The 24,439-nt window shown below is 40.7% G+C and overlaps 1 protein-coding gene across 2 annotated transcripts; it reads left to right on the forward strand.

Annotated features, from left to right (window-relative positions):
- The first annotated feature begins 10,264 nt into the window (after positions 1–10,264).
- Positions 10,265–11,557, forward strand: LOC147900222 (CASP-like protein 2U1). 2 transcript variants are annotated; one of them, XM_087377346.1, is made up of 4 exons: positions 10,265–10,601; positions 10,707–10,836; positions 10,977–11,281; positions 11,444–11,557. In XM_087377346.1, the coding sequence occupies exons 1-3, from the start codon at positions 10,393–10,395 to the stop codon at positions 11,238–11,240; spliced, it is 603 nt and encodes a 200-aa protein (XP_087233472.1). In that variant the 5' UTR covers positions 10,265–10,392; the 3' UTR covers positions 11,241–11,281; positions 11,444–11,557. The 2 variants fall into 2 exon arrangements, with proteins under 2 accessions (XP_087233472.1, XP_087233473.1); XM_087377347.1 differs by having other exon boundaries at positions 10,977–11,247; positions 11,444–11,555.
- Positions 11,558–24,439: the final 12,882 nt, after the last annotated feature.

Raw genomic sequence — 24,439 nt, forward strand, 5'->3', positions numbered from 1 at the left:
GCTTTCACAGAAGGAGTATGTTACAAAAGTATTGCAGCATTTTAATATGGAGGGGGGGAAGGCAATGAGTACTCCATTGCCTCCATATGTGAAACTGAGTCATACAGATAGTCCCAAATCAAATGAGGAGAGGGCCATGATGGCCAAGGTTCCTTATGCATCAGCAGTTGGGAGTCTTATGTATGCTATGATAGCTACTAGACCAGACATTGCATTTGTAGTGGGAGTTGTTAGCCGGTATATGGCTAATCTAGGAAAGAGGCATTGGGAGGCAGTTAAGTGCATCATGAGGTACATGAAGGGTACCAAGGAGATGTGCATCTACTTTGGTAGAGACATGCATATACTTGGGTACACAGATTCACACTATGCAGGGCATGTGGATAGTAGGAGATCCACTTCTAGTTATGTGTTCACCTTTGCAGGTGGTGCAGTGTCATGGATGTCACGTGCACAAAAGTGTGTTGCTTTGTCTACCATAGAGGCTGAGTATGTTGCAGCCACAGAGGGTTGCAAGGAGGCTATATGGCTTGATCGGCTAGCGGGAGATTTGGGGATTCATACAGGTGTACCGACATTGCATAGTGATTCCATGAGTGCTATTCAGCTAGCACGGAATCCAGTCTTTCATGCAAGGACCAAACACATTGAGGTTAGGTACCATTTCATCAGGGAGGTACTTGAGGACACATGGAGAAGTTAAAGATGGCCTTAGCTAGGATTGATGAAGCAAAAGGGTGTCTAAATCCTAGCAAGTGTCATGTGGCTCAAACAAAAGTAGTCTTGTTGGGGCATATTGTGTCTGAGGAAGGCTTGCAAATGGATCGTGACGTTCAAGCAATCATGGCATTGCCAAGTCCTGAGAGTGTCACTAGTGTTCATAGCATCCTAGGAAAGAGCAAGTATTATCAATGCTTTTGTGATGATTTCACGGAGATAGTGCATCCCATGAACTTGTTGACAAGGAAAGGAGTTCCTTTTCAATGGGGTGTGGAGCAACAAGAGTCTTTTCAGCACAACTTAAGGAGGCCATGTAGGAAACATCTTCTGGAGCAACCTATCAAAATTCAAACATACATAGGCTTCGAATAATGATGATTCTCAAAGCAACAAACAAGTCATGTCACTAATCCTACAGCTCTCTTCTGACAATAAGTGCCCTGAACCGTCGCTATATAGTGACGCTTTGCCCTATTCCATCGCTATATAGCGACACTTTGTCCTATTTCTTCACTATATAGCGACGCTTTTTAGATATAAACATTGCTATATAGCGACTGACTAGCGTCGCTATATAGTGATGCTAGGGTTTAAACCCGAAACCTTGCACGACGCTTTCTTTGACATCTCTATTGCGAGAAAAGCAAAAATGTCTCCTCCCATCTTATTTCAATGACCTCGCTTTCTTCCTCTCTATTCTCCACTCCTCGCCCCTACCTAGCCCCTCTTCCAACACTTGTGCTCTCTCTCCACCCTTCTTCCTCTCTGCTTGTGTGAAAGGAAGTTTTTCAAAAATGTGAGTCTCTTTAAGCAATGTAGGTTCATTTTTTGTGAGATTTCATTTTGTGAGTATTGAAACATGTTTCTCCTTGTTTTGCTAAGGGTATGTGCTAGTTTTCATGCTTGATTTTCAGAGGTTAAGGACAAAAAACGAGATTTGGTGAAAGAAAGAAGACTCACCTCTTCCCTTTTTGGTATTTCTCTTTCTCCTCTTTCTCCTTGTTTGTAGGCTTATGCTTGTCTCCTCAATCCCATCCCTTTGAGAAGTTGCTTCTCTAAACTACTCCTCCTTCCTCTAACTAGTTATTTGAAAAATGGTATGTTTCCTCTCTTTTATGGGGCCAGTCCACAAAACACCGATCGGGACTATCACAGGTAAGAAAGTGCTTCCTTTTTTTTCCTTTTGTTATTTTATTTATTTGCATTGGCCTGTAGCTAGTGCCTTAAGCACTAGCTGCAGTGATGGGTGTAGGAACCTCTCTTCTCCTCTCTTCCCCTCTCTTCTCTTATTCCCTCTTCTTCCCCTCTTTTCCTCTTTTCCTCTCTCTTTCCCCCCCCTCTTTCCCTCATATGCTCATGCATAAGCATAAGCATAATCTTTCTCTCTTTTTCTCTTCTTTTCATAAGCATATGTATTTGCCTATGCTTATGCTTATGCATGCTCATATGCTCATATGCTCATGCATAAGCTCAAGCTTATGCTTTCTCTCTTTTTCTTTTATGCTCATATGCTCACGCATAAGCAAAAGCATATACTTTCTTTATTTTTCTCTTATGCTTATGCTCTTTTTTCCTCTTCCTTGTCTTATGCTTATGCTCTTTTCCTCTCTTCTTTTTCCCCTCTTCCTTCTCTTCTTTTCCCCTCTTTCAATCTCTTTTTCCCTCTTCTTTTTTCCCCTCTTTTAATCTCTTTTTCCCTCCTTTCCTTCTCTTCTTTTTCCCCTCTTTCAATCCCCTCTTTCAATCTCTTTTCCTCTCTTCCTTCTCTTATGCTTATGCTCTTTTTCCCTCTTCTTTTCCCCTCTTTCAATCTCTTTTCCCTTCTTTTTACCCCTCTTTCAATCTCTTTTTCCCTCCTTTCCTTCTCTTCTTTTTCCCCTCTTTCAATCTCTTTTCCCCTCTTCCTTCTCTTCTTTTCCCCTCTCTTTTTCCCCTCTTCCTTCTCTTCTTTTCCCCTCTTTCAATCTCTTTTCCCCTCTTTCAATCTCTTTTTCCCTCCTTTCCTTGTCTTCTTTTCCCCCTCTTTTAATCTCTTTTCCCCTCTTCCTTCTCTTTTGCTTATGCTCATTCCCCCTCTTCTTTTTCCCCTCTTTCAATCTCTTTTCCCCTCTTCCTTCTCTTCTTTTTCCCCTCTTTCATGAGCTTATGCCCTTATGCTTATGCATGAGCATATGCTCATATGCTTACGCATAAGCATAAGCATATGCTTTCTCTCTTTTTCTCTTATGCATATTTGGTTCTTTTCCCCTCTTTCAATCTCTTTTCCCCTTTTCTTTCTCTTCTTTTCCCCTCTCCTCTTATACTTCTCCTTCTCTTTTTCTTCTTATGCTTTCCGCTTCTTACCCGCTCTTGTTTTTTGTTTTTTGTTTTTGTGTTTGTGTCTACGTTTGTCCAATCCCCCCAAATTAGACATGGGATCACGTCGCACGTCCGACGAGTACGAAAACCCTCGTAGGAGGACACATCATGATCTCTATTCTCCAGAGGACTTTGATTCCACTCAGGCGACACCTCAGGGGCCTACCCCTATGACTACCCCTGGCCTGACTCCTCTCGGGTGTAGCACTGTGACTACCCCTCAGGGAACTCCTTTGCTAGCAGCCCATGGCTTTGTCGAGAGTCCCGACGAGTTTGTCGCACAGATGAGCAATGAGGAGGTAGCGAGATTCTTCTCTCTGCTATCCCAGAGGACCTCAGCAAATCTTTCTCCTACATCGACGGCTAGACCTACTGTCCAGCTGTCCCCTCTAGCCCCTTCGACTGAGGGGTCATCACCTGGGCATGCCCATCGTAAGGGAAGGAAGAGTAGAAGGGGTTGCTTATGTTGTGCTGACTCAAGAGATGTAGATGAGTCAGCACACTCACATCCCTACAGGTCTCCACTTGGTCCCGAGACCCAGTACCAACAATTAGGTCTCCTACTCCCACTGCTACTCCTCGCTCCGTCCTCGCTCCGGAAGTGCTCGCACAAACACCACTCGCTCTGACTCTGCCACTACCATGAGTCGTCCTTACCTAATCGAGGACCGATCCTATCAAATCACGGCTGCTGAAGAGATAATAGAAGATAAAAAGGGTGCAGCAATGATGGCCACCATGAGGCGGTTGATGAGCCACCACTTCAGGAGCGGCATAGCTATTGACTGGCGGTACCAAGATGACCAAAAGAAGCAGGCAATCATCGATGAATCGAAAAGAAAATACCCTAACCCCCCAAATTGGGAGTTCAATGAGAATTACATGCGGGAGCGCATGGGTTTGGTCTTGAAGCATCGTAGGTCAACCTTGCGTACTTCCATCGCAAAGGGGAAAGCTAAACTGAGTTGGGCAAACAAAGCTGATTAGAAGTTTTTCAAGAAGCAGAATAGGGACCATCCTAAAACGTTCGAGGGTCAGAAGAGGGCTACGAGGAGACGACTGGACTCCGTAGGTACTTTGCACTTTGGTGCAGGCGGACAGTTGGCATTCGAGGCAACCGTGGTAAGTCTACTTCTTCTCATTTAATGTATTGTTCTATTTGTTTTACTACATATTGCATGCACTTTATCTAACTCTCGTAAATTGGGCCCACAGCAAGCTGCAATGGGTCGACCGCCTTCCTACAGACACAGAGACGAGACGTGCATTTCACGTAGGAACAAAGCCATGGTTTATTGAGTAGGAGGCACTAGGAGTGACGGTCGATTGGGCTGAGGTGGTTGCTCGCATGGTATAAATCCACTCCTACTTTTAATCTCACTTTTTAAACTATTTTATTCTTTAAGTTCCAATCTAATTTCCAATTAATATGATTTCACTCTTAGAATCAAAGCTCGAACATCCCATCAGCGGAGGTGAGCAATGATGATGAGGGATTAGGCTTACATGGCTTCGACGAGGGCCAAGGATCAGGTGCACCTCACGAGGGCTAAGGAGCAAACGCAGCTCACGAGGCCAAGGATCAGGCCAGTAGGACGAGGACAAGGACGACGACAACAATTTGGATGAGCAGTAGTAGTAGTAGTATTAGTAGTAATTTGCATATACTTTGCTATATATATGCTTTTGTATATCGGCTCGTTTGAGCAATTTTGTATCACCTATTTCGAAAGGGTAATTTTGTAACAGACAATGTTGTATATCTTCGACATGTATATGCTTCTGTCGCTCGGTTCATTTGAGCGATTTTGTATCACCCTTTCCACAAGGAAAATTTTATAATAAAAAACATTCTTTTGTGATTACTAAATAAAAAACATTAGTGGGGCAAAATAGGGCTTGATGTGGCCCTGTTTAGCCCCACTAATGTTCTTTTTTAGTTTCTGTTAATCGTCGCTATATAGCGATGTTTACCAGTGTTGCTATATAGCGACGTTTATTAGTGTCACTATATAGCGACATTTGTTAATGTCGCTATATAGCGATGCTTATATAGCAACCATTCTTTTTCGACACTTATCGCGACGTAAATAACGACCTTTGCACCCGTCCCAAAAAAAAAGTGTAAAAAAGGTCGATATTTTCGTCAGAAAAGGACCTATGCCTTGTAGTGTCCTCCTCCCTCTTCCTCCTCCCTCTTCCTCCTCCTCCTCCTCCTCCCTCCTCCTCCTCCTTCCTCCTCCTTCTCCTCCTCGTCCCTCCTCTCTCTTCTTTCCCCCATGCTCTTATACCTTCTTCCTCTCCCACTCCTATGCTCCCCCTAAACCCTTAGTTCCTCAACCCTTAACCTCCATGATCTACAAGGGAGACGAGTTCTCCACCATGTACTCTACCCTGAACCTTGGAACCTCTTCTAAACTCTGGAACCTCTCTCTAAACCTTGGAACCTCCTTCTAAACCTTGGAACTCCTTGTAAACCTCGGAACTCCTTGTAAACCTTGGAACCTCCTTCTAACCCTGGAGCCTCCTTCTAAACCTCGGAACTCCTTCTAAACCTTGGAACCTCCTTCTAACCCTGGAACCTCTTCTAAACCCTGGAACCTCCTTCTAACCCCTGGAACCTTCTTCTAACCCTTAAACTCCTCCTAAACCTTGAAACTCCTTCTAAACCTTGGAGCCTCCTTCTAACCCTGGAACCTCTTCTAAACCCTGGAACCTCCTTCTAACACTTTGAACCTTCTTCTAACCCTTAAACTCCTCCTAAATCCTACAACTCCCAATGAAGATGAAAGCCTTCATTACCTCAACCATGATGATACACATTCCTTTCATACATGCATGCACTATGTTTGCTTACCACACTTAAGCCTACATCTCTCACTAGAACATGACTCAAGGTATTAAGCTACACGTATATTACAAACGACAACCCCAATATATCTATAGGTGACCAAAAGCCTCGGAACCCTGCATACTGAGAAAGCCTTGCTCTTCCTATGAAAGCCGTAGGAAAGAGCCAACAAGAGTCATGGCTAACTTTGTACAAGATAGCCGAGCAAGTGTTTATGATACCAATCTTCTCTCCTCATAATTAGATTATTATGGGACCATGCGTGACATCTATGAAGTTGATTTAAACGATTTAGTATTTTCATTCTTGATGTCAAATGGTTTAGAACTATCTACAATGGTCCCAATGCTACAGTTATGAGAGACAACAATGGTTTCTTTGCCGTTGAGTGTACCAGACCTTGGACCCGGATGAAAGTGATATAATTTTTTATTCCAAAGCATTGTGAACATTATATCTGCCTGAGCAAGCTTGGTCATTTCGAAATCCAACTTCTCCGCATGGTCTTGAATTCGAAGTTCCATCCATGACCTGGGCAATGGCAAATGGCATTCTCTACATAGAGATCTTGCATGCACAAACACCCCAAAATCAAAAAATGTGCACAAGGTGGTAGCACGCAGGCCATCGGATCATGTAGTCATATATGATGGGGGTATGGCAAACCATGCATAATATGACCTGTGTCATCGTGCAGAAGCCCAATATTTTGTCCCCTATTATTCCATAACCTTCATGATAAATGCCCAACTAACCCTGTCATAATCCTTTTCAAGGTCCAAATTGATCATTAAGAAATTTTGATTCTAGACGAAAGCACAGTCGATTGCATGCAGCATATTTAGTATGGCATACTAATGAATTTACTAAAAGGTAATATCTTCGTTTTCAAAAAAATATTAGTAGATGTTTATATATATATATATATTTATGTACTCAAGCATACATTAATATAACCACTAGCATCTAATTTGTATCTTCAACACAAGTGGTCTTTCATCTGGATCTTTCAGATCCAAGATGATGGTATATGATCCAAGTTGCTCCTTGAAGCAAACATATTTTTGAAGATAGGAATGTGGATACGGAGATGTCGGCAGAAGATCCCAATAATGATGCCGATGGATCTAGGGAAGATGATGAAGATGACGATATGGGCTAGGAAGAAGGTGACAATAATGACTTTGTAATGGAGGAAGGTGGGGATCACGACTTTGGGAAAGAAGAGGGAGAACTAGAGGGTGAACGAGAGGATTAGGTCTTAGGTAGACATACAATAGGGGATGATAATATAGGTGATCAATTGTATGTAAACCTTGAGATATACTTATTTGGCGCAGAAGACTTGGCTTGAGATGAAACCATCGATGTAAATGCTATTGATTGATTGTTTTGACATCGACGAAACTTCCTATGTTTGGCCCTCTCATTTTTATAGTGACATTTTGTACATTTTTATGTTAAGTTCACAATCAATATATATGAGTGTTTTATTTTGGGTCCCTTGGAAACAACGTTCTATAAAAACATTGGTATGGAAAACTTAACACACAGTCGATATCAAAGTCTATGGAAGTGTCAATGGAAGCATTGTCAGTCATCAGTATGTATGTCGGTATATATACTGATGCCTATACTAGCGTACATACCAACACTCATACCGACTAGCATTTTGTCGTATACACCGCCACCTTCCCCACCTGCCAATCGTACCAACAATTTTCATGCCCGTGCTTACGCTCGCGAAGCATTGGTAGATAGCGTCGGAAAGAAACCCGTGTCTTATAGTGTGAAGCATGTAATTTGGATACACTCGTACAATATACATATAAGATATTAGATCAAAAACCCACATATTATCCAACATTCGTAATTGGGGACCTAAACATTGACATGCTACAAGATTCACCCCAAAAAGCTAAATTAGCAAAACTCTTGCAATAAAACTAGCTATATCTTGAAACACAACTCCTGAAGCAATCTACAAATCCCAAATTAATAATATTTGGGCACGCACCCATACAAACTAGTGACAGGCACAATTGAGGCCTATTGGATTCGCCACGTCCCTATATACATAGCCTATCAATTACCACCACACTCGCATGGCGGGAGTGCCGAGTGGGACGTGAAAACTCTATATATCATGTGTGTTCAAGGGGTATTATTAAAACCCTTTATCTATATATTGTAAGGCTTTGAAATGCTTGGTTAAAATGACCCCTTTTTCTATACAAACTTATTTCTTTTTAATACTCCAATTAAAAACTTCAAGTTTTTGTAAGTATATTCATGTAAGAATTAATGTGCATTTTTGCTATTCAAGAATCCCTTCCATTGAATCCACGTACATATGATGACTAACCCCTCTATCCACTATATTTTTTATATTTCAAAACAAAATAAAACCAACCAACACCCAACAAATAATACATTCTTTCAAATAATAAACATACATCCATCACCATAAGTCCATCAATATATTGATATTTAATTTTACTTTACAAAAACCTATGCGTAGATGTGATCATGACTTGCTCAAAAAAATTTCATGAACATCCCAAGGAACTAGGAGATAGTGTGGACATACACATATGCTCTCTTATAAGCATCGTTTTCTTAGAGAGAGTGACTTGGATTCTCTTTTGGTGAATCTTTACATATAATTTCTTTTTGTATAAGCTTGCCTAGGTGCAAGGTTGAGTCAAGCATCGAAGATTACATCTTTGAGTCAAGGTTACAAGCTTGCCTAGGTGCAAGGTTGAGTCAAGCTAAATTCAACCATAATGAGACTAGGGGGAACTCTATATCTGTAAATGTTGCAACGTCTATCATCACATTGATAATTGAGTAGCATTGAAGATTGCATCTTTGACCACTTGTCCTTGAATCGAGATGTCACTTCGAGAGCAACTTTACTCAATGGTCACATTAGAGCAACTTCAGGCAAGTAAGGTGGGATAGGGGTCCCAAATGTCTACTTCACACCTTCAAACAAACTTTCTATTGATGGAATGAATGTTTGAAGATAGCATCATGTCTTGTAGCATCGTCATGGACACTAGTCTTTACACCGGAGCCCTGTGCAGACTTGGTGAACGAAGAGTCTACATTAAATGCATGCATCTTATTGGGGGTAGTCCGTTGTAGACTACGCAAGTGATACTATTTTCGCTTATACTAGGCCTGAGTTTTGCACCCCATTTAATGCATTTTCGAAGAGCTTAATCATGCGTGGGACTCTAATCTTAATGACACTCTATGGCTGAAAATTAGACAGAGGTTTCCTTCCCTTGGGCACGAGTCAAAGGGGGTTGGCCTTGGACTATTTTCTTTTTCTATTCATGCTATATGTGTGCGTGTAGTGTCCACATTGGTTACTTTTGCACTCTTGTTTCAAAGTTTTCAATACAACACGCATGAATGCGTCTTCAATTAGCGTTCTTGTGCACTCTTGTTTCAAAAGTTTCTATAGCACACGCCTCTTGAGGCTGGTTGTCTCATTTACAATGTGAACTTTGAAGCTGTAGTCATCGAGATGATACGGCCAAACCTTGGGCGGGGAGTGGAATCCAGGCGGACGCCGAGGAGTCCTGGACTCAATCTACGTGTGAAAACACAGCGATGAAGTGACGAGATAGGCTTGCAGCCGTCACGACCTGCATGCAGCTGGCAAAGAATGCAGACGTTCAACGAGGCTGGGTCGGGGGTAACGTCTCAACAGGAGTGACAAAAGAGACCACATAAGCACTCAGAATTTCGTGTGCGGAATGTTTGGATATCCACAATCATAACGCGATTCTTATCTTATTACTGGCACTATAGCCACTACGACTACATAAATCAGCAGGATTGTCACAAATTTTTATCGTATGGTATAGCGACCCTCGAAGGGTGCCTTATGTTGGAAAATTGTTAAAGCGATTTGAATGCCACATCGATAACGAGTCGCGTCCCGTGACTTCCGTGCCTTCTGCACAGGTGTGAAAGTGAAGCGACCTTGTTGAGAGCTTTAGAAATGGACTTGTCGGATGTTAATTAATAATCCCTTCGCCTGATTTAGAAGGTTGACAGTTTACACACAAGCAGTTTTCAGTGAAGAGCCAACTTTGCAGCGGCGAAGCGAGTTCGAAATTGGGTCGTTGGTGTTCATCGCTGTCAGGCAGCAGGATTAGTGTTGCTTCATCAGCATGATCATCTCCCAAACTTATGTCGTTTGGCCTTTTTAAGGTCCCCTACCCGCACGTAAATTCAGTGCATTTCCAGCTTCCCTGTGCCAGATGACCTACCCTCTTTGCCACCCGCCCCCCCCCCCCCCCCCGCCCCCTCCTTTGCCTTAGCTTCCTCCCCTCACGTTAAACGTATGCTCTCTTTGTTCTCCTCAACCTCCCTTCCCACCTTTACTCTTTGAACTCTTACACTTCCTCCTCCATTTGGATTCGCCGCCTCGACACTTGCTCTCAATGGGCGGCCGTAGCATCGAATTGTCATACTCCGACACCCCCGCTGGCTCTCTCTGGAATGTCTCCGAGATCCTGTTGCGGCTCTCGGCTGCCCTCCTCTCCGTCGCTGGATTGGTTGTTATGGCGAAAGACAAGCAGGTCATCAACCTCAGTATCAACGGAGTTCCACTCCGATTAGAAGCCAAGCACAGCTATGTGGAGGCATTTGTGTGAGTTTGTACGATGTCCTTTTCTGCGTTATGTTCTTGCAGCCCTCACTCAACATTCCTGCAGTTATCCAGGCTCAACCTTTCTTTTTCCGTGCATCTCCGCAGATATCTTGTCTATGCGAATGGAATAGTTGCAATCTACTGCTTCCTGGTCTCCTTGGCCTTGATCATCAGCTTAGTTCGTAAAGTGCAAAGTCGCAAATTGTTTGCTGCCGCCATTTTCCTTCTGGACCAGGTGCGTGAAAGTACATATTTCACAGTCGATAAGAATTTCAAGGCTTACTTGCTGAAATTTAGAATGAGTAAGCTAAACTTTCGAAGTAATTGAGGAAAGCCTGCCCCGAATTATGGAGCTTGATGTCTGAATGTGTGCAGGCACTTGCATATCTCCTGCTCGCAGCCGCAGCAGCATCCACAGAAGTCGCCTATATTGCAAAGAGAGGAAACGACAAAGTGTCTTGGAGCGAAGTGTGTAGTCAGTTCGGCCGCTTCTGCAACCTCGTGGGCGTATCTTTGGTTCTTACTTTCCTTTCCGTGCTAGCCATGGTGTTTATGTCGATTATGTCAGCGCGTCGTCTCTTCAGTAATCATGGAACCCAAGGTCGACAAACCCCTTCAAATCAGGCGCAAGATATTTGAATACATGGTATACGTGCATCAGGCTGGTTGCTCTACATCAGGTTGCTCGAGAGATCTCGCTACATAGGATTTTTTCGATTTTTCCCACATTGGATGAGCATTTGTTACCTTCCTCTTTGTGTGCAGACTGTTACTTTTAGGTGGAATTTCATTGTGAGCCATTAAGTTGCTGCTAAAATGTGAATTTTTGCCGTGTGTTTCAGTGTAATATTGCCCATGAAAAGAACATTTCTCTACGCCGTTGAAGAGGATGCCCGATGGATTTCATGTAAATTAGGCAACAAACTCCATATTGGAACTCGAAATACATATCTTATTTCTAAGAATTCGGGTTTACATCCTACAAAAGCCTTTACGAACGGAGTTTCTATATGTTCATTTTTTGAAAAAGAAAAAGGGTTCATGACTATTTTTAAAATAATCACTAGCTCAGCTCTAGTCCCCTCATGTTTGCCATTGTTAACGACTTGGGCAAAAGTTCCATTGATGTCATAGAGTGGTCTCACATTAGTATCATTTACAAATTATTCTCCACCTTTCCCACTATGCCTTGAATATCCTCGACTTTTTCAATGAAATATTGTTAATTTTTTTCCATTGAAAATTATTTACTTTAGTCACATTATTTCCCACCATGTATGTATTCTCACTATGCCTTGAATATCCTTTTTCTTTTTTCATAAAAATTATTGCAATTCTTCATTCTTTAATCAATGAACATGAATGTGGTCATGATTTACATCAAACATTGGTGCAATTAATTTTGCAAGTATACCTTTTTTGAAGTAATTTTTATTGGAGGCCACTACTTTAGCATCCATAGGTAATAGCATCCTTATGTGGCTTGCTATACATGCTATGTAGCAGTAGGAAATGCAACCGTGTTTGGGTCTAACTCATCATACTTGAATTTTGCAACACATATAAAGTGCTAGCGTGTTTGATGCTATCATTGAACAATGTGAATTGGAAGTACTTAGTAAGATGCAAAATCTAGTAGAGATTTAGAAATGCTAGTTGGCACGTGTCTCCAATAATACCACATGGGCCACTTAGCCATGTTGTCACTTGCATACTAGGGGCATGGTGCATATTTTCTTTGACATGGTAATCTATTGCATCCACACAAGAGGAAACATTCAGTCTAAATTGTCATAAAATGGTTTAATGTGTGAAGGGTTAGGGCTAAAGCCCTATAAATGACCCTTTGAATACACAATCTCTAGGGTTTTGTATTTATAAACCCCTCAAGCCTAAAGTAAATTAGAGGGCATCCACCATGATGCCACTCTTATTTGCATTAAAGATCACAATCTATTTAAAAATTTTCCATTTCTTTTAATTCGCATGTGCTAGGAACACTTTCCTATGTATTATGCAGCTAAATTGTAATGAATCGGTTATTTCCTTTTGATTCTATGGTAATGGAACTCACCCTCCTTGTCCCATTAGGAAAAGGCTTTAATTTCATATTGCACTGGCATTTTAAGTGTCCACAAGGATGGCACTCCCTTTTTTTTAATGGCATTTAAGTAGATATGTTCATAAATTTGATGTCCTTTCTTTAGAAAATGAAATTTACAAAGATCTTTCAACCATTAAAAGAATTTAAAGCACTCAACTTGCCTTTGATATTTGTCGTTTAAAACCTTAAAGAATGTTGTATCCTTGCCATAGCTTCAAAAAGTAGATTCGCATTTAATGATTACAAAGGTTTTAAATATAAATACAAGAACAAAAACTTAGCAATAGTCATACATAGCCTTGATATGATTGACTTCCAAAGAATTTTACTCCTGATAAATCACCTAAATAAACAAACACAATTTTCGAAAGCTAGTTTAGTTTAAACTCAGTGTAGAACATGATTTTTATTATTGACCAATCAATAGAATTTGTGTAATCAAAGACCTCAAAATTTTATTATGTTGTCACGTTCATACATCATATTTTTAACTATTAATGTAGTTCATTTGTTGGTAAGAATTCCTTTATACACGTAGGTGATATGAAGATCAAGAGTGGAGCATGCACTTGTTACTAAAGATGGCTAACAATGCAAGATACTTTCTACAATTCTTCATATCGTCTAGGTCAAGAGTAAGAGAGGATTAAATTGAATCTACACTTTATGCTAGAAGCTATCTAATGATGGGTTGTAGCATGCCACGATATACCATGCATGCATTATGTAATATGTGAAATATTAATGTGGATTTTGATCAAGCTTTCAAACATAAAAGAAATCATCACATTGAGTGTCATTTATAATTTGTCTCGTAATTTGTTTCCATGTATGTGGTGTTTACAATCAACTTTTTGGTTCCATGGACTTGTATAGTTTCAAGTCGTTCATATCATATATACTTATTGTAGTAATTTGGCTCTTTGCACCATTAATGATTCAAAGATGAAGCTTGAATGTCGCCAATCCAAGAGCCATTTTGGGGATGCACTAGGCATTACTAGGCATTAGAGATTTAAGTTTTGCATAATCACAACTTTTGGGTTAAGATTAATGTGAGCAAAGGGCATTCCTATGAATCATTCATTGTGCCTTGTATTTCTTCTATTTACATTGTAATGGTTGGTTGGGAATTTCACTATTTAGACAAGTCTTCTTTCATACATAATGATTGTTGCAGCATACTTCAGATTATCATTCAATTATCCATCATGCCACCCAAGCTAGGATGAAATGTGGAGCTTCACATGCTCCATCGTAAGCTTACCTTGCAATGTATGATAAGTTTGACAAAGGAAGTGATTTGGAACGTTATATCTATGCCATAGGTCATATAAAAAATACAAGACCATGGAATGCAAAGGTCTAAAATGTGGGATATAATCTATGCATTTTATCATCATTTGTCAGGGGGATGTAACTCGGATGTAATAGCTCAATAGGATTTATTAAATAAATTCAAATTTGTACTTTGATTGTTGCTGTAAGTTCAATGCTTAACATGTGGTTTTCAAAGGTAAAAAGAGATGAAATTGTCCATCTGTAGAGATAAAACATGAAAGATAAGGGGTTATTAGGACCTTGGCATCTAAATACTTGAAAAATTTTACCACCATGACAAGCTCATGACTAGCAAGACAATAGGTAATTTTAATGCAAGTTTAGAAGAAGAGAATAAAAGAGTTACAACTTTGCATCCAACATACAAATATATGTGCTCTTGATGTGCATTTTCCACATCTCACCAATGGAAGATCCTTGCATGGATTGGGGAGGTTTCCTATCACCACTCTGTTGATGATCTTGTCCTATCACTGCAGTGATTATTATTGCATTGAAATCTATGCACTCATGAAACTTTTTACACACACAAACTCAACTCAGGAAATCCTTTACATTGGAAAAAGAATTGACTAATGTCGGGTCCCCTGTATGATCCCCATTAGATTTCCTTGGTGTGCAAAAGAGCTTTATGAAAAAATGCATCTCGAAGTCCATGGTTATCACTCTCAAATTGACATGCGACAGGTTGGCTATTTGGAGAAAGGTGACACGACAAGACAAAGAAACTATAAACGCACTTGATAGACGTGCAAAATAGCAGGCGTGTCTATAGGTGCTGCTAGAATAGCAAAAATACGGGCTCATCGAATAGCGCATTTATTAGTGCATCTATTAGCACGTTTGCACTATGAATTAGACGTGGATTTAGATGCAAAATAGAGAATATAGAAAGCGAGATTTTGATGCAGGCTGATAAATGTACATCACTGCTTTCCAAACATTGCCCATGATTACCAAAGCATGATTACCATTTCCTTTGTTTTTGCGAGCTTTTTTTAGAAATCCATACATGTTTTTGTTATAAGAAAGATGGGGAGGTTAGAAAGAGGGGGAGAGAATATAGGATATGTTCATTTTCATAGCATGTGGGAGGGGTGGAAGAGTGTATACTATGCACAAGGGGAGTTGGATATGAGTGGAAGTAGGAGGCAAAAAATTATGGAAGATATGTCCATATTCAAAGTAGAAGGGAGGAACTATGGGAGATATGTACATTTTATAGGTGTATAATTTGAAACTTTTGACCTCATATTTGGATTCCTCGTTGAATTCCAGTCATTTTGAGTACCAACATGACCATATTCCGATAAAAATTGAAAAAATGGTATTTTTGTCATTTTGGCCTGTTTTGGGCCTATTTTGAGTCTGCGCTAGCGCAGACTCAAAATATGCCCAAAACAGGCCAAAATGAATTCATAACAAAAACACAAATTTTCCAATTTTTATCGGAATATGGTCATGTTGGTACTCAAAATGACCGGAATTCGATGAGGAATCCAAATATGAGGTCAAATCTGTCAAATTATACACTTTGAAAATAAACAAATTTCCCACATGCTCTCCCTTCCCCTTTACATTTAGTAGATGAACATAACTTTCACATTCCTCATCCTCTCTCTCCTCCTTGAACTCCTCTTTGCATACCTTATAAGTTCCCCCTCTACGTTCTCCACTATGATAATGAATATATGTTCCAACTCCCCTCCCCTCCCTTCTCCATGCCACCTTACCCATGCGCCCGTCCCTCCCCCTTTCCTTTATCTCCCCTCCCCCCCCTCTCTCCTCTTAACTGCAACCACAACCCAAACTTTCAACCCACCTGACTCCATGAACTCCCCCCCCCCTCTCTCTCTCTCTCAGGTGAATGAAAAGCTCGCAATATTCATGAAAATTGAAAAAAAGCTCATGACAAAAAGCTCACCAAAAAATCACACCCAATCCAAACTAGTGTTGAGATCTACAAATACATTCAACCCACTACTACTTGTGCTACTCATGCTCATCGAAATCAGCATCACCAATGGTAGGCTCGTCCTCATGGGTAATGGCCTCAATATCTATCCTCCATACACTCCATATTAGTAAATGTACTATACATCACTTTGGAACGTGGTGTAATAGGTATGACATGCCACCACCTATTATTATCCAACCACCATTGGTTGATAGACAACCTAATTCAAACACAAATACAATCATGTTATTTTCCTTGCATCGAAGGTATCAAACCTAATTAAGCAACTCCGTGTCTATTACTTTGCTGCGTCCTTTCCCTTGAGACACAATAGAGGTCATCCTTAGGTCTTCATTATCTCTCCATAGTCGTGGGCGAGAGCTATCAACATCAACAAGAAACTCAAAAATACATACAAGTGACCCTTGTACCAACCAACCCTCGGCTATGCTACCTTCGGGTCTTGCATTTTGTCTCACGAAACCCTTCAAGGTCTTTATGAAGCACTCGAGGAAGAACAACCATCGTGCATGTACAGTACTGCGTATAGCAATCTCATCCACCAAATGCACTATGAGATGTAGTTGGCTTGTGAGAATAGAATGTGGAAATTTCTCCTCCACTAAACAAACCACCTCCACTGACATAACTCGAGCATTCTCAAGCGTAATGGGATCTATTTCCTTTGAGCTCACATACCTAGAAAGGAAAAAGTATGCAATATTAGCAATATGAACACCTTGCATCCTGTAAAGTACCTCATAAGCTCGCCCATCTTGTAAATACAATATTCACATTTTGTATCATGTAAAGTACCTCACAAGCTTGCCCATCTTGTAAATACAATCCTTCACGCCCTTTGATGCACTGCGAGAAATGCTAGTAGGTAGTATGAACTGAACACACAAGGAATGGCTGATTAGTTGCTTCTAATTCACTCACAAATTTGGAAGGAAAAATATATTATCCACATAAAATACTTACTTGGAGCATCTTGTGCCAATCATGAGATTTCAAGCCATATAATTGCTCTACACCTCTTTTCTTGCTCTTTGTGAAGGCCCCCTTCAAACACCTCATGCATCAAGTGGGAGTACAAACTGTAGTGATAGCTCACTTCACTGCTACCATCTCTAGCTTTGATAACCTCCACGGTGCACGAGTTAAAAAGACATGCCCATTTGGCCTCTCTTGTGGCCAAGCTTCATGCATCCTCCTTGTGGTGTGTAGATCCTCCCTTATGCCCGCGGAATGTTGTGTCCCATTCAAATGTTCCCAAATGGTAGATGCCACATTCTTGAAGATATGCATGGGATCAAGCAAGTGATTGATCTGGACGTGGGACCAATATGGTAAATGATAAAAGGTGGAGTATCTAAACAAAAGCTGGTGTTAGCAGGCAATCTTTATTTCCAGCCAATATAGCACACAATAGTTACAAACCCTTACCAACTCATGCCAAGTGGTGGAGGAGTCGTGGATCCGTCCCAATTTCTCATCCAATCTCCCACATTGAGTGACTGTGGAGGGACTTCATTCCAAGGGGTGACATATCTAGGATGATCAGGTGGGAGAAATCGATGGTGATTCTCATAGATGACCTTATTCAATGCGTCTGCCCATGAGGCAACTAGTAGTAGCGAAGGACCACAAACAGGACATGCATGGTAACCCGATGTAGTGAGACCTGAACAATATACACAATTAAGAGTTGAAGGTGGGTTTAGGGTGCCACATCGATTGCCTACTCATAATTAAAAGTGCAATGCTTACCTGAATACTTGCTATAGCCTGGGAAGTCATGCATCGTCCACATCAAGACTGCTTTATAGTTGAAGTCTCATGAGACGAGGGAGGCTTGCTCACATCATGCACCTCGATACCTCTCCAAAGTATCTCTAGCTCGTCAATCAAAGGCTCCAAATAAACATCAGGATTTTTGACTTTATGTTTCCCTAGAATTAGAAGGAATAACATAACATGTCCTTTCTTAATCGCCATAGAGGGTGGAAAATTATAATTCACCAATATCACTTGCCATACAGTGTAAGAGATGCTTTTGAGACCAAATGGGTTCACACCATCCATACCCAATCCAAGTCTCAAGCTCCTAGGTTCTTCCTTGAAGCTTGGCCATGTGTCTTTAATATGCTTCCATGCAGGAGTGTCTGTGGGAGTTCTCCAATTGCCATCGGTTGATTGATGGGAGGAATGCCATGACATGAGCTCTGCAATGGATTTGCACTTGAACATATGTTGGATGCAAGGGATTATGGGGAAATGTCACAAAACCTTACGAGACACATCCAAAGTTTTGTGATCTACTCTATATCTTGCCTCTCCCCAAGTAGGACACTCTCTTGCACCTTGTCTGGTCTAGAAAATAGAACGCAATCATTGACACATGCATCAACGTGCTTGTCATCTAATCCTCCAAGAGAGGTCACATGTTGCCTTGCCATATCTCTTGAGGTCGGTAATTTATTCTCCCTTGGAAGCATTTTACACAATAGCCTGCACGTGAAGACCATAAATGAGAAAAATCATTTGATTAATTGACCCACTAGCATAATTCACCATGTTTGCAAAATAGACTTTAAAGCTTACTTGAGTAATGCATTCAAACTTGCATTACTCCATCCTTAGATGGTCTACAAGTTTAGTAACTCAAGGGAGGCACATAGAGCAGAGAATGTGCACCCCTCAAATAGTGGAGTCGATGCTGTGGTAAAAAGATCATCCTACTCCATGCTATCATCCCTACCTGAGGATTGATGGACATATAGATCCCGCCCCATATCATCAAACACCTCCTCCTCCACAGCCTCATGAGGTAATGGCAGAGGGCTACTATCACCATCACTCCATGCTTTGAGACATGATTGAGTGTAATTATGTGTGCATGATACATGTTTCCTTGACATCGATCACACATACATTTGATTTTTTGCTCCAACCACATTTCGCGATGGTGGATACGCAGGGATTCATTCTCATTGGAGCTACTTGTTGAAGATGAAGACATCCTACATATAAACAACCCAAAAAAATTGTTCTTGCATGGGTTGTAAATGTCAAAACTCTGTGAAGCATCTAAAAGCACATCTAACACCACATTTGTACTGTGGAGCGCATCTATAGGCGCGTCTAAAATGTACTTTAGATGTGTTGATAGATGTGCTTTTAGACACGCAGACTGTGAGCTAATTTTCAAACCTGCTTTTAGTGCGCTTGCTTTCCTTCACATAGTTTTAGTGTCGCGCGGCTTGCTTTCCTATTAACAGACACAGCTCCAAGCATCCACACTTATCTCCAAGCACCCACACTCATCTCCAGGCTTACACAATCATCCCCAAGCACACAAGAGAAGAGGGTGAATAAGGAAGAGAAGAAAGAGAAGCAGCTTTGAAGAAGGGCAAGAAGCTTCCATATCTCTATCCAAGAAGGTAAGTCTCTTGGCGGTTGATCTTCTTTGGAAGTTGCTCTCTTTGGATTCGTCCTTTGTCGTATGCAAGGAATGGATGTTTTTGGTACAAGTGTTGTTCTTTTTGGGGTCGGGTGCATGTCCTTTTCAACTTCTTTTAAAAAGGCGTCTGTCGAAGAACGTCTATAGATGCATCTAATAGCGCATCTGTCTTTTGGAAAAACAGATAGCCGCGCCTATAGACGTGCTATTAGACGCATCTATAGATGCGCTTCGACAGTCTGTTATGGATTACATATTGAATGATGGAAATAAGTGACTGCATGAATGAAGAAAGGGATTGTATGAATGATGGAAAGGGATTGCATGATTGAAGAAAGGGATTGCATGAATGATGGAAAGGGAAAGCATGATTGAAGAAAGGGATTGCATTTGTGAGGAAATAAGGGATTCTCTTTTCCTCTCTTTTCCTCTATTTTTCTCTCTTTTCTCCTCTCTTTCCTTCTCTCTTTTATCCCCCTTTTTCTCTCTTTTTCTCGCCTCTTTTCCTCTCCTTTCTCCTCTCTTTCCTTCTCTTTTCTCCTCTCTTTTTCTCTCTTATCTCCTTTCTTTTTTCTCCTCTCTTTTTTTCTATTTTCCTCTCTTTTCTCCTCTCCTTCCTTCTCTCTTTTTCTCTCTTTTATCCCCACTTTTTCTCTCTTTTTCTCCCCTCTTTTCCTCTCCTTTCTTCTCTCTTTCCTTCTCTTTTCTCCTCTCTTTTTCTCTCTTATCTCCTTTCTTTTTTCTCCTCTTTTTTCCTCTATTTTCCTCTCTTTTCTCCTCTCTTTCCTTCTCTCTTTTTCTCTATTTTATCCCCACTTTTTCTCTCTTTTTCTCCTCTCTTTTCATGTCCTTTCTCCTCTCTTTCCTTCTCTTTTCTCCACTCTATTTCTCTCTTATCTCCTTTCTTTTTTCTCCTCTCTTTCTTTCTCTCTTTTTCCCCACGTGAAGCTTCAATAGCTTGACATTGAGCAAACAGATACAGACTTCTGTTACTCTAATTCAAAGAATGCAGGAGTCTACAAATGCTTGCTCAATGTCAGGCTGTCACTCTATCTTTTCTTTTGCATCTCGTGACAAGGGCATGCTCGATGGTAATCTTCTTTTTTTCTTTTCTTCAGTTCATCATGTGGCTAGGAAGCTCTTCAGCCTCACTTGATTTTCGGGATGCCATCTTTCAGGAGTTATATAACATTTTGGGGCAACCTCCCACTCCTGTGGAGTTATACACATACATGACGGGTACTACAAGCACCTCCCAGGAGTCGGCAATACAGACTCCAAACCACCCCAATCCCACACCAGCTGAGATTACCCCAATGGAGTTGAGACAGCCCAGTCAACTATAGAGCTGAGCCCCTTCTCCCCCTTGTGGTCAAGAGGTCCTTCTACCTCGCAGAGCCACTAGCGTACTCCCGTGCCATTGAGAGTCGCTTCTCTAGCTACGAGTGGCCAACATACTCCCGTGGAGAGTGCTGATCAGTGCCAAATATCTACTTTCAAGCTATTTTGAGAAAGAACAGCCAGACCTTGTAAGAAAAAATAATTTTCATTTAGCTTGAAGATAATTGATAGTGATACAAAGTGTTCTAAATCATCATATGCCATTGCAGATGAAAGAAGATAGCTTCAGCTCAAACTATGTATATAATTTCAGAGCTCATACAATTTGGAAGTTTTTGAGCTATGCCCCCCCAAACTTATTGTACCAGCTACTGTCGACTTGGGTGAGAGCTCTAAATTACAAGAAGGTGTCATACACCTTGATGCCACAGATGAAGCTGATGTGGTGCCACAGGAACAAGGACCTAGTGCTGATGAGGAGACGCCACAGGAGCAAGGACCTATTGCTGATGTTGTTGAGGAGAAGATGGAGCAGCAACAAACAGATGCTCTTGGGGCAGTAGAGGAGACAATGGAGCAACATCAACATACTGTACAAGATAGGATGGAGCTAAAACAGATTCTCCAAAAAATGATGATAGGGAGAGCTTGGACCATGTAGAGTAGCCTCTGGATCAAGCTATACATAAATAGAAAATGGATGTTAGGAATATGTTCTACATGTACAACTAAACACTTCTGTACAAAATTTTACTTGATTGAATACAAAACCTTTGTTTATGGAGTCTGTGTTATCTCAATTTTCAAATTTTCAATGTCTTTGCATTTTATTGATCTCTCTCTTCTTTTGAGCACCTGCAAAAAAGCAATATGAATCAATAGGGTAAAGTAAACTAATAGTAGTGCTTAATGAGACTAGGATAAATTAGATGGTGTACCTTTTTATTGTTATAGATAAATAAAAAGCCGTTTGAAATAGAACCTTCTGTCTCAAACAGAATGTCATTGCGCAATTGAGCTAGGGAGCAACATTCTCTTAATGAGATATTGACTAGCACATCACCATTCTCAACAACATCAATATCAAGAAGTTTATTTTCTGCACCAAAAGAATCTTCATCTTGATCCATTGGGACTAGTTTTGTGCCTAGCATTCGACTGTGCTTATAATAAAAAGAAAAAATAAAATTTTGTGATGCAACCATGTACTTCAGTTGCATAGAAGGTTGGACAACCTCACAAAACACTGAACTACATTTCTTCTTATCCCAACCTTTATCCAAAAATTGTGGCATGCATGCCGAACTTGTTGCTTTAACTGTGAACATTGTTTTTGAAACCTTCACTGGAAAGGTATTAAACAAGTCCACAAAAACTGCGAGAGGCATGCATAAAGAAATTTTTATTATCCTTGTGGCAATATTGGGCCTCAGAGCTTTTTGTACTTCTTTGAAAAGCTTGGCCCTATATGCCTCTGTAACACTAGAATGTGGGTGAGGCCAATCCACTGAATTCCATGCCGGAAGGTCTTGTTTTCTTAACACACCATGTGTGTTAGCATTGTCCAGCAACTGATAAAAATGATCAGTAAAAAATATACCCGATTGAGCCAGCTCTGTTGCACATCGACCTTGGTATTGTTGTTCTCCTATCGATCCATGCAGAACATCTATAAATCCCAGAATACAATCGATGTGTTTTGCCATGTCTCATACAATGAAGGGTATAAATTTGAAATAAAACAACACAAGAATGTCAATAAGCAAAGAAAGAAAGCTTCATCTTAAAAATCCATACACCTCGTAAAGAAAAAAAGCACAATAGAAAAATATACAATTAGGCCTGTGTTGCGGAAGATCATTTGGATAGTCTCGCAAGACAAGTTCTTTATGCATGTACACATGCTAAATCAAAACTTCTTTCACCGATATCTTCCCTCTGGTGATTTTAAAATCTAGTACTCTTCCCTTTCATGACGCCAAGAAAATGTTTTTTGTTTGGGGTCTTTTTCTTTTGCTAGGTTGCATGAGCACCCATGCTCCTTTCGAAACCACAATGAGGCAGTGGTGTAGAATGGTAGACCTTTCGAAGAAAGGTGGCACAACATTTCAAAGTTTAAAGGAAGGTGGAAGCGGGAAGGCCCTTGTCAGATAAAATGTCAGACTAGATTCTATCTTCTTGTCCAAAGATCTTGTGAGAATAAAAAACCAATCTCCACATTAATGTAGCACGCTTGTACCTACATAAAGCATTGTTTCTTTTTTCTATTTTTTCTTGTTTTTGTGAATTTCCAATGTTACGTTGGCCCTCTATTGATTGGTTGAGAGCTTATTTTTCCAAACCATAAAAGGCCCCAAAATGAGCTCCCTTTTTTCCTAATGATTTTAATTAGCATGATTGCAAGCATGTCTATAGCCGACGATTACAATTCCGAATAAAACATTACAACTCCAAAACGTTTAGTTCACAAGGCATTCATTGATAAAACGTTGCACAAGGAAATTGAAAGCCAAAAAAAAAAGGAGTGTATATTAATTCATAGCTCAAAAAGTGCTTGTGTGTACATATAGCATGAAGCCAAGCCATGTCCTGTGGCTTCAAGTACAAAAAATAAGAAGAGTGTATATACAAGAGAGGCACGAAGCCAAGCCAGTGGCTTCAAGTACAAAAAAGAGTAGCTAGCACTACTTCTACGACTGATCTAAGTTCTCTACATCCTCGCTCCCTTCTTTGCTCCCTTCTTCACCCCCTTCTTCGCTCGCTTCTTCCTTATCTTCTTCCTCCTAATCAGCCGCAGGGCCTCTAAACGAGGGACAACATGTATCAATGTATGAAAAATCAAATCTTTACTTAGAATATTGACATTATTTAACTACTTTTAAATACCTGGGGGGCGCTCCAATAGCCCGAATATACTACTCCTCAGTAATCAACCCATCATCATAGAAGTGTCTCCATGTATCTCCTTTGCGATGGTGGTGGTGGTAGGCTGTCTTGACTGCCAAAACATCCAATGAAGATCACCTAGAGACCATGACCATGAAGCTGAAAGAAGATATGATGTAGGCCATGGATCAAAAACTCCACTTGTCTCAAGTGCCAACTCAGTTATATCCACGGCGAGAAAATGTATGGTGTCCACACTGCATGGCAAATCATACAGCAAATGAGTGCCCAAGTGGTGATTGGTCCATATAATAGTCACAAGGCAAGGGACTAAGAGCATCATGACTTAGATCTTAGGTTTCTTGGATAAAGTTTAGCTATGCGTTCTTATTTTGACATGTGATATGTGATGCAATATTTCTTTTTGATGCACCACTCATGTTTTGTGTGTGGTAAGCGTGTATTTTTTGAGCATGTCCCATATCATCATTACACACACACACACAAAGAGACACTTCCCATGTCTTATACATGCACACTCATGATGCCCACACAAATTGCCCTAGGATCCCCCCCCCCCACACACACACATTCATGCCACCTCTATGCACTTACCTCCCATGCCTTAAAACCTGTCCTCAGAGCCAGGATCACTGCACAAGCAAATCCACCGCCAAGGTTGTGGTGCCATATCTATGTCGTCGGCGGCCATGATGAGAACAGTTGCATCTTCAACATGTGCA

The sequence above is a fragment of the Dipteris shenzhenensis genome, chromosome 7 (assembly GCF_047967505.1).
Source record: "Dipteris shenzhenensis isolate YYH24624 ecotype China chromosome 7, Dip_SZ_1.0, whole genome shotgun sequence".
NCBI lineage: Eukaryota > Viridiplantae > Streptophyta > Polypodiopsida > Gleicheniales > Dipteridaceae > Dipteris > Dipteris shenzhenensis.

Coding starts and splice junctions, on each gene's coding strand:
- LOC147900222 (XM_087377346.1), top strand. CDS start 10,393: ATGGGCGGCCGTAGCATCGAATTGTCATACTCCGACACCCCCGCTGGC. Junction 10,602..10,706: donor AGCTATGTGGAGGCATTTGT/GTGAGTTTGTAC, acceptor GCATCTCCGCAG/ATATCTTGTCTATGCGAATG. Junction 10,837..10,976: donor CCATTTTCCTTCTGGACCAG/GTGCGTGAAAGT, acceptor GAATGTGTGCAG/GCACTTGCATATCTCCTGCT.